This window comes from Myxine glutinosa, chromosome 8 (assembly GCF_964187855.1).
Source record: "Myxine glutinosa chromosome 8, kmMyxGlut1.1, whole genome shotgun sequence".
NCBI lineage: Eukaryota > Metazoa > Chordata > Myxini > Myxiniformes > Myxinidae > Myxine > Myxine glutinosa.
Window position 1 is genome coordinate 137,550,585 of NC_136268.1, and position 15,763 is coordinate 137,566,347.

The window sequence follows — 15,763 nt, forward strand, 5'->3', positions numbered from 1 at the left end:
AGTGAAGATCGACAAAATGCAATTTGGATTTATGCCAGGAAGAGGAATGACAGACGCGCTTTTTATTGTGAGGCAGTTGCAGGAGAAGTACATGGAGAAGAGGAAGAAGTTGTTTCTTGGGTTTGTTGATCTGGAGAAAGCATTCGATAGGGTTCCACGCAAAGTATTGACATGGGCATTGAGGAAGTTAGGAGTGGAGGAATGGTTGATCAGAGTAGTGATGGCAATGTACAAAAGAGCGCGCACAGCTGTAAGGACGAAGGACGGGAACAGTGGTGAGTTCGAGGTGAAGGTGGGAGTGCATCAGGGGTCGGTACTAAGTCCACTACTATTTGTAGCTGTGATGGAGGTGCTGGCTCAGAACGTAAAGGAGGGTTTACCGTGGGAGTTGTTGTATGCAGATGATCTGGTGTTGATTGCGGAAAGTATGGATGGACTGAAGGAAAAGATGAACAAGTGGAAGGAATGTATGGAGACAAAAGGTCTGAAGGTGAATATCGGAAAGACGAAGGTGATGGCAAGTGGTAAAGCATGTGGTGAGGTGGAAAGAACTGGGAAGTGGCCCTGTGCTGTGTGCAGGAAGGGAAGGGTGTCGGAGTGAACTACATTCAATGTACAATGTGCGCTGAGTGGGTTCATCAAAAATGTAGTGGTCTGAGAGGGTCATTAACCAGTGTGGCAGCTACATTCAAATGTAAGGTGTGCACAGAGGGAGCTGCAGATGGAGGAAATGTTGAGTTGGATCTTGGAGACTGCGTGGAGCTGGAAGGTGTGAAAACATTTTGCTACCTCGGAGACATGCTGAATGGAGAAGGTGGATCAGACTCGGCAACAGTTGCTAGAGTGAGATGTGCATGGAAGAAGTTTCGGGAACTGATTGGCATGCTGATGAGGAGGGGAGTGTCGCTGAAGGGAAAGGTGTATGCTGCATGTGTGAGAAGTGTTATGATTTATGGGAGCGAGACATGGGTAATGAACGTGGAGCAGCAACGAAGGTTGGAAAGGGTGGAAATGCGAATGGTTCGATGGATGTGCGGAGTATCGTTGAGAGAGAGGAAGACAAATGATGAATTGCGAAAAATGATGGGAATAGAGCCTGTGATTGATGCTGTGAAGAGGAACAGGTTGAGATGGTTTGGTCATGTGTTGAGGAAGGATGAAAGTGACTGGTTGAGAAGAGTGATGGAAATGAATGTCGAAGGAAGTAGAGGATGGGGAAGACCGAGAAAGACTTGGCTAAAGATGGTGGAAGAAGAAATGCGGGCAAGGGGGTTAACAAGGAGAGATGCAGAAAATAGGGCAATATGGAGAAGATTGTCATGAGGACCGCAAGGCTAACCCCCGCTCTAGCAGGGAAAATGGCCTTAAAATGCATGTTGTTGTGTTGTATATATTCATCAGGTTGATCAAATTGCAAAACTACTTGCACTTGGAACTCCAACATTAAAGTTCTCTTTACAATGCAGGTGTATTTTTTTGCACACCTTTTTATGAGTTATTTATTCTCGTCGGGTGATGTAGACAGATCACTTGAGAGTGAGTGATAGAAGTAAATTAAAATGTTCATCGGCATCACAAACATTGAGCTGTGGCAGTTTATTTGGTTGTTGATGCAATTTCCTTCAATAGAACTTCTTCTTTTTTAAATTTAATTGAGTTTTTTTTGTTTTGTTTTGTTCTTTTACATTTTGTTTTTGTTCTTTTTTCTGAATCAGCAATGGTATGCTTGGAGCTGAACTGGCGAAGCATGGCGCCAAGCTTCCTAAAGCACGGAAAACTGGAACCACTATTGCTGGATTGGTTTTCAAGGTAAGAAAAACAACGAAGTAAAGTTTACTTGATTGGGGTGAAGGGGGTAGTGCTACCTTATCCTTGGGTACCATGGTACTGGCCATACCATATTTTCCTGATGGTATTCGGAGTCGACAACAACAGGCAGACTAGTGAACGAGACCATTTAGGGCAGGAGCATTGGCTCTTTCCTCAAATTCGTTAGTTATCCACCTGGGTTTTATCTACCATGTAGTGGTGCTATGGTAATTCTCCTGGTACTCGCTTTGTTTCTAGAAGCGCACGATCCAAATCCTTGATATCAGTGATGTTGACTCGTTGAGGGAATGGTGTTTGAAACTCAGGGAAGAATAGATGTGTTACTTTGATTCCAAATTCCAGGAGTAAGAATTGATGGAGTTCATTGGAAATATGAATATGAATATGAATGATCGTTTTAAGGCCATTTTCCCCGCTAGAGCAGGGGTTAGCCTTGCGGGCCCCATGACAATCATGGTTCCCTGTTTGAGGCAATGTTTTTATGGCCGGATGCCCTTCCTGACGCCAACCCTTGGTCACGCTCTTACGATGCGCAGGAATGTGAAAAATAAAATAAATGGCACAGTGGCATGGCCCATTTAAGGAAAGGGAGCGTAATTTGGATTACTCAGGTGTGTTCTTTTAATGAAATTTTTACCCCACACATGGGAAGCGAAAGGTGCGATTAAGCAATTGGTTCACCTTGTCTGTCCGTCTGTCTACAAACATCGGTTTATGATCGAGGAACAACTTGATTTAAATTAAATGTTATATTTTGAACATGAATTGGAAAATGAACCTGTCGTTTAGCAGCACTTTGGCCCTGAATTTGTCCTGAGATCATATTTTTCTGTCTGGCAGCCAATCAAAACTGAAAATCATTCCAAGCAGGAAACGTAGTTTTTAAGGGTGTCATAATAAAGGACACAAATGACAGGCACGAATAACTAATGTAACCTGTTAGACAGGGTGGTGTAACAGACGCTGCATCAACGGCAGTAAACTTCTTCTTTTTTTTTTTCTTTTTTTTCCTCCAACCATTCAAATTTTTATTTTATATAAATTTTATTATATACCTGAACACTGTAGAACACAAATTGATTTTTTTACACTTTCAAAACCCTTCTGTTTAGCACTAGTTGGACAAAATATTACTGCATGTTCCGTCATCACAACCAATCATACTTGCTGCTCGCAAACCTCACCTGCTTCCTTGTTTCTCTAGACTGTGTGGGGCACGGTGTTCTGTGAACTCTGTAGTTATTTATTTAAAGGTCATGTATGAGGATTCCTGACGGATGTGTTAATTATGAGGAATAGTAATTTACGAATGACTGATCAATTTCAATCCATGAAGTGAATCGGGCATTCCATGACCCTCTGAAAGGTTGAAAGTGCTTTGTGAACGGAAACTAATTATATAATTTATTTATCCCTCTTCTGCAACAGTGCAGATATTTCAATTTTTTTTATTTCATGTATTGAGGGGCATTTGTCTTGGTTGTTCATTTTGGGAAGGAAGGATGTGGTGATTTGGTTGGGCTCTTCTCTTACTGTAGGATGGTGTGGTGCTTGGAGCCGACACGAGAGCCACAGAGGACACAATCGTAGCGGACAAGAACTGCCAGAAGATTCACTTCATTGCTCCAAACATTTAGTGAGTGCAGCGTCTGTTGGCAATTCTTGTGTAAAGGTTTGTATGGATGTTTTGGAAGAGGTTTAATAACAAGCATTTGACACAGGTACGCTGACATCTTTGTTTTCTTGCCAAACTCAACTCCTGGCATCTAAAGTTCCCTCCAAAAATATCTAAATTTAGTTAAGCAGCGTGTCCTCCTCGATGACAAACTTCATCCCACCCTCTCCCTGATCAACGGCATTTCATATTGATTTCTTCTCTACCTGATCCTTTCTTGTTCATAACAATGACCAATTGGGTTTTTAACCCCGACTTTATTCGTCCCTTACCCGGAGGGACTATAGGTTTGCTGTCTGACCCACCTGTGGTTTTCTAGACTTTTTCCCATACCCTCTGACATATTCAACTGAAACTTGGTACATGGCTTTACTATGAAATGCTGCAGAAGAAGTTTGAGTTTCGGGGCGATTTTCCCCAATTTTTCACGGAGTATTGCCCTTCTTTAACTTGGAAAATATCACATATGATACATGGGTCAGTTTCTACGTTCCTAAGTTGAACAAAGTAGGAGCTTTAGATGTATAGGGATGGAAACTTTGTTACAATACCTTAGTTTTCCACAGTACCGGCTTATTCGACCTATTTTCAAAGACCATTCCGTATCGTAAAACTTCCTACGAAGTAACAGCAAAGTAGAAACTAGAAAGCATCTCAAAATGCCTAGCCCGTCCGTGTCCGCTTTGTACTCAAACTAAACTTGATGTAAATGACAGTTCAAAATGTACATTTTATTCATTTGTCTTCTCCATATTCTCATAATAAAAGTTTATTGAAAAGTTGATTACAAAAGCTCAATTTGTGAAAATGTTGTGGCCGAGACAGATATACTGAGGTTCCATGATAAATAAATAAACGGAAACAATAAAAAAAAAACCCCACCGGGTCTCATGCTTGACACGCTGCAGCGGGTTAATAAGGGCTATTTATAGTCACTACGACTTTGCCCATTCCCACTTTGACCCAACTTATTAATTCCCGTAGTTTCCTCCATATTCTCATAATAAAAGCTTGTTGAAAATTTGGTGACACAAGCTCAAATAGTAAAAATGTTATGGCATAGAGCTAGACAGCCACGGTCTTCACCTGTCGCCATCTTGACCTATCGGTGTGATTGGTCAGGTTTGAGAATCAAGTTTTAATTACCAATGGAAACAGAAAAATCGGGCACCTTTGAGATGTCACTTTCAATCATCTTTCCCAAACATTTCTGGCCTTGCAAATAAATTACCGTCACTCTGTCGGATGGAAACACAGCTTTGGCATCAACTATTGTAATCATGAGTTGTAGGAAGGTCCCAGCTGAATCCAGTGAATTTTTAATGTGGAGTGAAATAGCATAAGGAAATGGAGGTGGATGTAAAGAGTTCGCTCCAACCAAACGAAAAAAACAAAAAAAAAAAACACCCAGGCCTGTTATAGAATTGGTGACAGTCCACTGTACAACATTCCTCAAAGAACCATTCTGGGGAAGAAGAATTGAGGGTCAGTGGAGGTCAAGCGTTTGCCTATATTGTGTATGCAATCGGAGGATAGGTGAACACGTGCAACAGGTAATTGATGTTGTTTTAGTATGTCCCTCGTATCTTCAAAGCACCTCCCTCCCTATTCCTTTCACCACCACCCTAGCTGCTGTGGAGCAGGTACAGCAGCCGACACCGAGATTACGACACAGATGATTTCCTCCAACCTGGAGTTGCATTCTCTGTCCACGGGCAGGAAGGCACGCGTTGCCACGGCATGCTGCATGCTCAAGCAAATGCTGTTCCGGTACTTTATCTGCTGGTTCTTTTTGCTAGTTTAATGTGTACAGGTAGTTTTCATACAGTCCCATCCCCCTCCACCAATTCCCTCCTACCCAAAAAGGAACAAAATACTTCTGCACAGTAATATTTCGGAAAGACCGCTGATTTTCCATTTGGATGGATGCTCACCTGTCATCCATTAAATAATGTTGCCCATAATTGCACGCCACATGCATTTTATGGATGAAGTTGTTGAGATAGCTAAAGGCATAAAGTAAAAGGTTTTGTTTGTTCTCCAGTTACCAGGGACACATCGGAGCGTCTCTAGTTCTTGGAGGGGTTGACATCACCGGACCGAGTCTCTACAGCATACATCCTCACGGTTCCACCGACAAGTTGCCGTATGTCACCTTGGGTTAGTCCCACTTGCCTTTTACTTCTGTGTTTTACCTTTTGCGCCACATTTCGATCGCCTGACTGCGGTTTATCGAATCTATTAAATTAAGCTGTGTAACACTTGCTCGAAGGGATAATTGGATTTCAACTCATTTACAGCTCTACAGCTGATGTAGAAATGAGGATGTTAGTTGGGAAGTTTCATTTTTGAATAATTTGGTCAAGTGAAGTGAGGTTGAGGCCGTTTATTCCTTCTACCCTTGCAACCTTCCACCCTTGCAACGCATGCCTGCAGAAAACTGATTTTTTTGATTTTTTTATTTTGGAATGCCCACCATATTTTCCATCCATTTATCATGTAACTTTGTATGAGGATAGCTTTTACCATTGCACACATTTCTTAATGAGTCAAGTTGGTTGTGGGATGGTTTTGAAGGCCATAAAATACAAGTTGATGAGCCTTTTCTTCATGCTGGGAAAGGAGGTGCACAGAGCACACTGCACAAGTGCAAGCACATCTACACGAGAGATGGTTTGAGCCCGAACAAGGAATAGGACAAGAATCCCAAATCGATTTTCCAGGATTTCCCAGGAAACTATCTACTGGGAAGAAACACTAGCTTAAGTTATATTTGTTTGAAAGGTTTTCTCAGATGAAGCTCGAGAAAATTATATGTGCACTAATCTCCAATCTCTATCATGCACGGCGTGTCCGCGGTGTGGCACAATTGCTGCCCATGTGGTAAAATACACAACACAGAAGATAATGAGCACGAAAATATAATCCTGAACTTTGTGTTAACAGGAACTTTCAGTGAAGTCCGTTTTCATTTAATTCTCACAAGGGCCTCGGCCGATGTTCCACAACATGGTCAAGGATGGTTGTGGACACCGATTACCTAGTTAAAACTGTGCCTGAGTTAAATTAACTGCATTTTGACTTTGTACAAGCAACAGATTTGCATGTAAAGTGTTTGCATCCTTTCCTTCTGTAGGATCAGGATCCTTAGCTGCAATGGCTGTATTTGAAGACAGATACAAGCTTAACATGGAGGTAAACTCTTAAGCACATTCATTATTTTAATTGATTATCAGCTTTCCAACCAAGTAAATTGATTATCAGCTTTCCAACCAAGTAAATTGATTAGCTTTCCAACGGTACCATTTTTATTAGTCTCCAACCACATGCAACAGCGAGAGGTCTTGCTTCTTCTTCAATCTTGGAAAATGGGCTTTTTAAACGGGCATCCCTGAGATTAAATGGATACATTTTTGATGCATGTAAATTCATTAATTGGCTTTCCAACAGTTCTTTCCAACAAATTTTTCAGAGCATTCATCTATGAAGAATTTATTTTATTGATTTTTATGACATCATATGTCATGTGGTACAGGCGCCATCTTGGAATAAACGAAAAACTTTGGACCTCTATCTCCAAAACCGCTCAATGGAAAAAAAAATTGCGACATGGCTCATTGTAAAGTACAGTACTCTGCATGGGGAATAAGTGTTGTTAACCATGACGTCATGATGCCTTATTATGACGTCATAATTTGACAAGTACAATGCTTTATCCGATCAGTTTGAAATTTATTGAGCATGTTCTACGCAACAATATTAGGGGAGAATGTAAATCTGACGTCAAAGGCCACATGGTTCGGCAGCCATATTGGATTTAACAAAAACTTTTAAAACAAACTTCTCCAGAATGGCTGACCAGAGATGCAAAACTTCATGCACATGATCTACTGGACTTGGGGAATATCGGGTGACCAGGAATAAATCGTAGATCGCATGATCTCGCAGCCATGTTGGATCATAGGAAAGTAAATAAATGATTTCTCCACCACAAGGATTGAAGACAAACTTTACAGGTATGATCTAGTCGTCAAGTGGTCACACGGTCTTGCAGCCAGAATTAAAAAAAAATTTTTGAAGAAACAACCTAACTTTTATCTTCTCCAGCTGTGTGCCCATGCCATATTGGATTATTATATATAATTATGAACTGTTTCAACTCATTGGCATCGTGTCTATTAATTACGTCGTCTATAAATTACATACTTTTGGAATGTACCTTTAGACACTTTCGACTGCCGAGACCCCGAGGACCCAACATACCATGGTGGTGACATTGCTAATCGGGACGACGGGTAACATCTCTCATGGTAGTTTCACCCCAAAATCCATAACTACTAGTAGTCATGTAAGCATGTGAACAATTTATCGTCTCGTTGGTTTATAACGCAATGTGTGATTTTGATTCGCATCTATGCCGACAGAGGTGACCAATGTTAATTTGCAGGTAGAAGAAGCCAAGACGCTGGTGCGTGATGCGATTGCCAGCGGTATTTTCAATGACCTGGGCTCTGGCAGTAACATCGATCTTTGTGTGATTACTCGAGACAAGATTGATTACCTCAGACCGTATGAGGAAGCCAACAAGAAGGGCGACAGGTACGAATGCCGAGTATGCACCGAGCTTCAGCAAATAGTGTTTGAGGCATATGAATGTTGGATGGGTGAAGTCCTCCCCCTCACCTCGCTTAGGTGGTTGTGCATTTATCTAGTTTGTACATTCATTAAAAAAAAAACACCTTTAGAGGCCATTTTCCCCGCAAAGTGGGGGTTGGCCTTTTTCAGGCACCGTGGTTGTTGTTTTTTTTGGTCCCCTTTTTGAAGCAATGTTTTACAGCCGGATGCCCTTCCTGCCGACCAACCCTGTTTGTCGCCTTTTACGACAAACAGGGAATTACCAGTGAACTGGTACTCAATTAGCCGACCTCGGAAGGATGACAGGCTGAGTCAACCCCCCTGGCGTTAATTCAGCGATCGACCGGGATTCGAACGCAGGATCCTAGGATCCTAAGCTGGCACCTTGTACATTCATTGATGTATAATATATAATATACATTGATGTGCTGTTGCAAAATTGTTTTGAATACGCCATGATTGCATCCTGTCTAGAAAAGGCTAAAGTACTCCTTTCTGCAATCCAATCATTTCGCAAGCATTTGGCACCCAGTGAGATTTCCTCAACGCATGTTTAGCTTTCATGGAATGGGATGGAGGCCTTTAAGGATCCGGTGGTGGTTTGTACCCAAAAAAGCATTATCTATTCCATTTGTTGATATCGGTTTCATACACACTTCATGGCTGATGTCTTTATTCTTTAAAAAAAAAAAATCTGAAAGTATGGGTAGTTTATGAAACCACAAAAATTTTCAAGGTATTCCCTGCTCTACATGTATGCTCGTCATAGCCCATGGAAGGGTCCCCACTCCTTACCCATAAAGGTTGTTATTTTGTATGCAGCCTCTGGCTGCTGGTTGCATCATTTTTCTGGAAGCGCGTTCGTGCCGCCGATACAGTGCCCCAATTACCAGTGAGCTGATAGTCAATTTGCCGACCTCGGAAGGATGACAGGCTGAGTCGACGCCCCTGGCGTTAATTCAACGATCGACTGGGATTTGAACTCGGGATTACACGCCAGCATCTTAACCGTTAAGCCAACACCAGGCTAACCCATAAAAGTATTGGCATGTCATTCCCAGGTCTGGTGTGGTTCAAAAGAGGTGGCCCACCCCCATATTTCTCCTCTGGGTAGGGGACTAGGGGGTGATTATTTTGACAGGCCGCATTAGTCTACCTTGCCTCATTTGGCATTTGAACAATGTTGTGCTTCAATTTTGATGAAATGCATCTTCCAAAATTTGATGAAATATCCTTTAAAACCTGAAAGAAAGAAATACAAATCGCCAATCTTTTCTTATCCTACTTGTTTTGGCAACATTGGCAAATGGCAGTGGAAGCTGAAGTTCAGGTGAGCATTGTAATCACCAAGTCTGGCTTATACTGGGATGATTTATATCTTCCAAATGTTTCTCCTTGAGAATTGGAGTCGGATTTCTGTGTGAGGGTGAGTATTGTTACGAATTTGGGTAGTGATATATGTAGAGCAGAGTAGATCTGAGTAGGTAACGTGCTTCGACTGTTGCGATAGGGAATCTACCTGTAATTTCTGTGTGTTTAGGCGTTTTGTCGGTTAAGGTGTATAATTGTGAATCTACCAGGAGATTCGGGTGAGAGGTAGTGTAGGGTTTAATGAGTAGAGCCCTTGTATGGCTCACCTGGTAATCAAACCACTGTCCATTTTGGCACTGCACACCACTTAAACACTTGGTTTGGATCCCTTTAGCACAACACTAATGACGCCCTTCCCCCCTGACATGACTTAGGAAGAAATCGGGCTAGGACACCGCCGATAATGGCCGCCACCATTTGCACCTCCGAGAGGCCTACCCGCCTCGCATAGCACGTGCTACGAACACAAGGAGCGGGAGTGAGAGACGCAGTGGGCGAGTCGGGGTCGGCTCTGATTGGCTGGAGTGCGCCAATGCTGACGTCACGGGCCGGCAAATATTATCGAGGGCCGAGCGCCATTTTGAAGTAGTTCAAGTGCCGGAGTCCAGTGTTCGAGAGCTGGATCGAGAGTTCGTGTGCACAGGAGTTGAGTGGAGTTGTCGAGCCGTACAGTCCCGGTGCGATCCTGACAGAGTTGCGTTAGAGCCGAACGCCATTGCGCAGTTGAGACTCGGCGTGTGCAGTCCAGAGCAGTTGGATTCGTGGTCGAGAGTTGGTTTTGCAGTGCGCAGTTGGCAGTGAGCAGTTGAGAAGCGAGTTGGAAGGACGAGACGTGCAGTCACACCTGCGTTCTCTCCGTTCCTGTCTTTTCGTGCTTCGTGTGGGGATCGACCTCGTGTAGAGCCGCTGGCCTGCGTTGGGTGCCTTGGAGCTTGGTGCACGGACCTCGTAGGCGGCGAGAGGATCGGAGCTTGGAGCAAGGCCTCGTGGGTGCATCGGGGCCGAGGTGGACGGCGGGCAGTGCGGGACGACGGACAGATAAGCTCACACCACATTCACGATTTAACATAACGTGGTATTTTTATTAATTCATATCCCTCGTCTTGTCTTTGATATCTGGTGTGCGGGATCCCGATTTAGGATTATTTCATTACCGGTGCGTGCTTTTATAGAGGGGTCAATATATGGTTGAACCCCCAAAAAATTGATACAAAAGGTTTTTCAATGGATTCTGGTACCATCGGGCATGCTAAATAACATACTAAAAATCTAGTAACATCTGACTTCCGGAAAGGGGTCATTTTCAAGATGGGGTCCAAGATGGCCGCCGGGAGATTAAAATGGCCATATCTCAATTATTATTCAACCTAGAAAGGTGGTTTTGGTGTCTAACCCTAGGTTTTAGGGCCCAAGGAATCCAATTGAATCAATAAAATTACCATCAGTTAATTATTTATTGACAAGTCCAAGATGGCATCCCAAGGTGACATCCTGATCCACTAAAATGGCTCTGTCGAATAGTAGTCAACCTCGAGAGATATTTTCAGTGTGTATACCTAGGTTTAAGGCACCCAGGAAATCATCAAACAGGTAATCCAGTAAGCCAGGTTTACCAGCCCATTAGGCATTCGTTGTCTTATACAGTTAGTCGCTATTCATCGTCATCCTCCGACTCACCAGCTAAGGAACCAAGTGTGTGTTTCAGATTGGAGATAAGAGTGTAATGTGTCTACACCACTGCCACCTGTGACTGTCCACAGTATTCAGTGATCATTACAGACAAAGGTTTGTACAAAGCTTGAGAGGTTATGGCAAGGGACAGACTATTTTATATTGGGGAGGGAGTGGGGGGGGGGGGGGGACTGAAAAATCTGACAAACAATTTATTTTCATCTCAAAAGGAATAAGTATATTATTTGGTACATGTATGCATAAACAAAATCCATATTTTTTAGACATTTCCAAAAGAAATGTACACAACTTTTCCCAGCTATAGCCTGGGGGGGGGGAGGGCACTCCATGTGTTCAGGGTAGTAGGACTGTGCCACCCATAAGGGTGGCTTTTTGGCAATTTGAGTGTATTCAAGGGTGTGGAAAATTCCATGTGTTGTATATTCAAATTTTGGTCGGAGTCGGAGGATGACGATGAATAGCGACTAACTGTATAAGACAACAAATGCCTAATGGGCTGGTAAACCTGGCTTACTGGATTACTTTGTGCTTATTTAAGTAATTTTGATGATTTCCTGGGTGCCTTAAACCTAGGTATACACACTGAAAAAAATCTCTCGAGGTTGACTACTATTCGACAGAGCCATTTTAGTGGATCAGGATGGCACCTTGGGATGCCATCTTGGACTTGTCAATAAATAATCAACTGATGGTAATTTTATTGATTCAATTGGATTCCTTGGGCCCTAAAACCGAGGGTTAGACACCAAAACCACCTTTCTAGGTTGAATAATAATTGAGATATGGCCATTTTAAGCTCCTGGTGGCCATCTTGGACGCCATCTTGAAAATGACCCCTTTCCGGAAGTCAGATGTTACTAGATTTTTAGTATGTTATTTAGCATGCCCAATGGTACCAGAATCCATTGAAAAACCATTTGTATCAATTTCTTTGGGGTTAGGTGAGTTTTTTTCGTATATTGACCCTACTATTACTGTCTTTGCTTTTCCTGAATAAACCCTTATATTATTTTTGTACATATATCTGAACGCAGTTTACCGGGTGGTTGATTTCAATCGATAAGGCTGTGGGGCTCTCACCGTTCCCCTCCATTCTGCGCGCTTGGGTGTTTTAGGTTTTGGAATCCGCCATTGAGTTTCCGCCTCGGGGGTTAAAGCCTTCGTGATCGGCAATCCGCACCTCTGGTGTTAATCGGAGTTGCGCGACAGTATTGTAGACAGGTTGAACCTGGCTGGAGTATATGCAGAAAGTTTGTCTGACTGACGCACAAGTCACTCGGGTACTGCACATGTCCAAAAACAAATTCTTCATTAATTGAATTAATTCCCCAATCAGGCTGGGTTATTTTGGATCTTCTCAAAGCCTGGGTGGATTCCACGGCAACCGTAGATCCATTTTTTTTAAAAATAAAGTTGGTGTCAAAACGAGCGCAAGCGTTGAACAGAAAAAGTCATTCAAGCTCAATGAGAAAAACAAATTCTGCGAAAATATGGTGAAAAAAAGTAGAGGGGGGGGGGGGGCAAAATCCACTCCCCCCACCCCCGGCCTTATTAGGGTTTAAGGTCCCAAAACACAATTGCAGTAAACTAGAACGGCACTCGGTAGCGCATTCCTCCGCCCGGCTGAACCGTTTTTGTATCCCACTGATAGGCTGGATCTGCATCCGGCCTTAACCAAAACCAAATGAGCTTGGTCTTGTCACCTAACCAATTCATCCACCAAGTTTTGTACACAACCTTTTGAAATATCGTGCTTTACATGTATTGTCTTTGGCGCTATCTCTCAATGATGAAGAATCACTTACAAAATAAAAATATTCTTGCATCTGGATATTCACCAAAATCGAATCGATTCGTCCTTGTCTCACCAAACTTGTCCACCAAATGTCATCCGTATCTGTCCTTAACCTTTTGAGATAGTGTGCTCACAAACAGACAGACGTAGACAAAGAGGGATGAAAAGATAATCTCCGCCACCTCCGGTGGTGGAGGTGAAAAGAAAAATCTGGTGGTGTGGAGCAAGAACAGCTCCTTTCCATGGCATTTCGTTTCGACTCTGGGCAAATAATGGATACAGGTCTCATCACATCAGTCTTTTTCAATAAATCATCTCCTTCCCTTCACTAGTGTTCCAGGAGGCAATTAAATGGCCCACCGAGTTCATGTGTGTTCGTGCACACATGCCTTTGTGTTCATGTTCCAACAAAACAAGTATAAAGAAACCCGTGACTTTATACACCAAACTTAACTCTGATCTGGGAAATTCAAACCGAAAAAGGCTTTTGCTTTTGTGATGAATTTGAAGTTTTGAGTGTGTGGGCAGGCTCGTGCACTATGCAAAGCATTTTTGTTTGCTGTTTTTTCTCAGGAAGGGGAATTATCGCAACAAACCCGGCACAGCGACCATTCTCTCCGAAAGAATCAAGCCCATTTCTTTCGACATTTTGGAAGAGACTGTGCAGACCATGGACACATCATAGCTGGAAGTAACAGTCATGCGCATTACCGCCATCTGTCTGTTTTATGATCAAACCTAAAAATTGTTCAATGGATTACTGCTTTGTTTTTTTTTGAAAGAATAAAAACGAGAAAAATATTCGTCTATCGTGCTTCCCGCCCCCGGTCCATTCTCTGACCATGTACATGCAGGACATGTGCATAATTGACCTCGGGTTCAATTGCAAAAGTGCTGCTCATTACACCATTACTGTGGTGTGGTTGTGCCGCTAGTATAATGCACCTGCTCAATAGGGCAGGCATTTCGATTTTAGCCAGAGTATCGGCACACAACGCCCTACTCTTGAAAGATGCCCCAGAACCTTTTACATCTAGCAAATGGGACATCGTGGGTCTGACTCATCCCAGACGGAGACTGTGTACTCTTCAGGTGGCAGACTGTGGGATCTTTATCGCCCACCAACAAATGCCAGCAGAAGGGACAGCTCATCAAGGGGCCCAACACTCAAATTTGAGTTACTGATACCATTTGGAGGGAATATTCCTTCTGCTATTTTTCAAGTAAAATAACATCTCAAGTTTACATTTTCACATAATGGACATCTTAGATGTGCAGCTTCATATAAAAATAATGTATTAATGACAGACGTAGTAATTCTGATAATGTATACATTTTTTTCCATTATTACTGTCTGTGCCCTATTATCCAGCACAAGTTTCCTTATACAGATACCTATCTTCTGCATGTATAATTATCATGTAGCTATACCGTTTTTTTAACAAGCACATCTCGTATTGGTTTGCATGTTTCACAATTCCATCATGCTGTCTTGAGGGCCTGTGAAACAAAATACAAATACTCTGCTGAAACACACCTGGAGGCCCACATCGTTCACCAGCATTATATTGTTGCAGATCCTGGGTCTGTGGACGAACTAAGGGGGGGTTTATGACCCGTTTCCCCTCAGACCCTGGGTCCACGGGGCCGTCTGCAGCGACGAAGTTCGCACCTGGCAGGTTATGAAGCAACTTCAATCGCCAATCTCCCAACCACGGGCCGAAGGGTTATCGACCGGGATTCCGAATACCTTCGAAGCACGTGGCCGGGAAAGCCGGGGATTGAACCCCCCGCGATTTCCACACGTGGTGGGCCGAGCGGATCGCACGGTGTGGGTCGTGGCGTTATCCTGCGTGATCTATGGGCCTGATTAAAGTCAAATTTGGTTCGGACTATGCTGGGCCAATGGCGGAAAAGATGTATTTGAACAGGTTTGAAAGGAAACAAAATGTACACGTTTTATTTACAATTCACAGAAAAAGGACGAGAGCAGACTTAATTCTTACCTAGTCTAAATCCCGACAGGTGCCTTCACACAGACAGGGGATGAATTGCACTTGTACCGAGCAACGTGCAGCTGCTTGGGTGCGCCCGCTTCCATGCGCAGCTCACGGCCGTTCAGGACGCTCAGCTTGAATGAGGGCCGCAGGACGAGCTGCCGTGTCAAAGTCAGCACGAATGACGATCCAGGACGAATGAATTTAGCGCAGGAAGGACGAACCACCATGGACGACAGCCAGCTCAAAGGACCACGACGAGAGGGCGGAGAGCGACAGAGAGAGAGAGAGAGAGAAAAAAAATGCCATGGACATGGGCTTTATATCAGGTTGAAAACCTTCCGAGAATGTTCCACAGGCTCCCATTGGCCGAGGCGATGTTGGTAGATTGCTGGCAAAGTTTGCTAGGGAAAAGGCCAGACCTGTTTGGTTGTTTTATGTGTCCACGACCTCTCATTGGTTGTTTGCATATCCACGATCTCTCATTGGGTGTTTGCGTGTCCACGATCTCTCGTTGGTTGTTTGCGCGTCCACAATCTCATTGGCTGCCTGTTGGTGATGTGGGTGGTTCTTTTAGCCACACCTACCACAGTTGCGGTTGATCACGTGGACTGTGCTTGTTGCCACGCCTCCTTGCACATGAACCAACATCTTCCACTATACGAAGGTTTGAATCCTGCCTAAACTCAACGCATATCTGCTTTAATTACTACACAATGGGAAGGGAGCTTATCTTTACATTTAATAAGAAATAACTGACTAATGCAG

General features: G+C 43.3%; 2 protein-coding genes across 2 annotated transcripts in view; one reads left to right on the forward strand and one right to left on the reverse strand.

The window, feature by feature from the left end:
• The window catches only part of LOC137432932 (proteasome subunit beta type-7), a 22,244-nt gene extending 8,445 nt beyond the window's left edge, over positions 1–13,799 (forward strand). The window contains exons 2-8 of the mRNA XM_068125254.2: positions 1,716–1,809; positions 3,369–3,466; positions 5,135–5,275; positions 5,550–5,665; positions 6,642–6,700; positions 7,953–8,104; positions 13,572–13,799. Of these exons, the coding sequence (XP_067981355.1) occupies positions 1,716–1,809; positions 3,369–3,466; positions 5,135–5,275; positions 5,550–5,665; positions 6,642–6,700; positions 7,953–8,104; positions 13,572–13,683 (772 nt within the window). The 3' untranslated portion in view covers positions 13,684–13,799. The remainder of the gene's footprint in view (positions 1–1,715; positions 1,810–3,368; positions 3,467–5,134; positions 5,276–5,549; positions 5,666–6,641; positions 6,701–7,952; positions 8,105–13,571) is intronic.
• LOC137432934 (histone H3) overlaps positions 6,796–15,763 on the reverse strand; it is an 83,264-nt gene continuing 74,296 nt past the window's right edge. Inside the window, exon 5 of the mRNA XM_078783746.1 lies at positions 6,796–6,896. Coding sequence (XP_078639872.1) covers positions 6,861–6,896 — 36 coding nt within the window. The 3' untranslated portion in view covers positions 6,796–6,860. The remainder of the gene's footprint in view (positions 6,897–15,763) is intronic.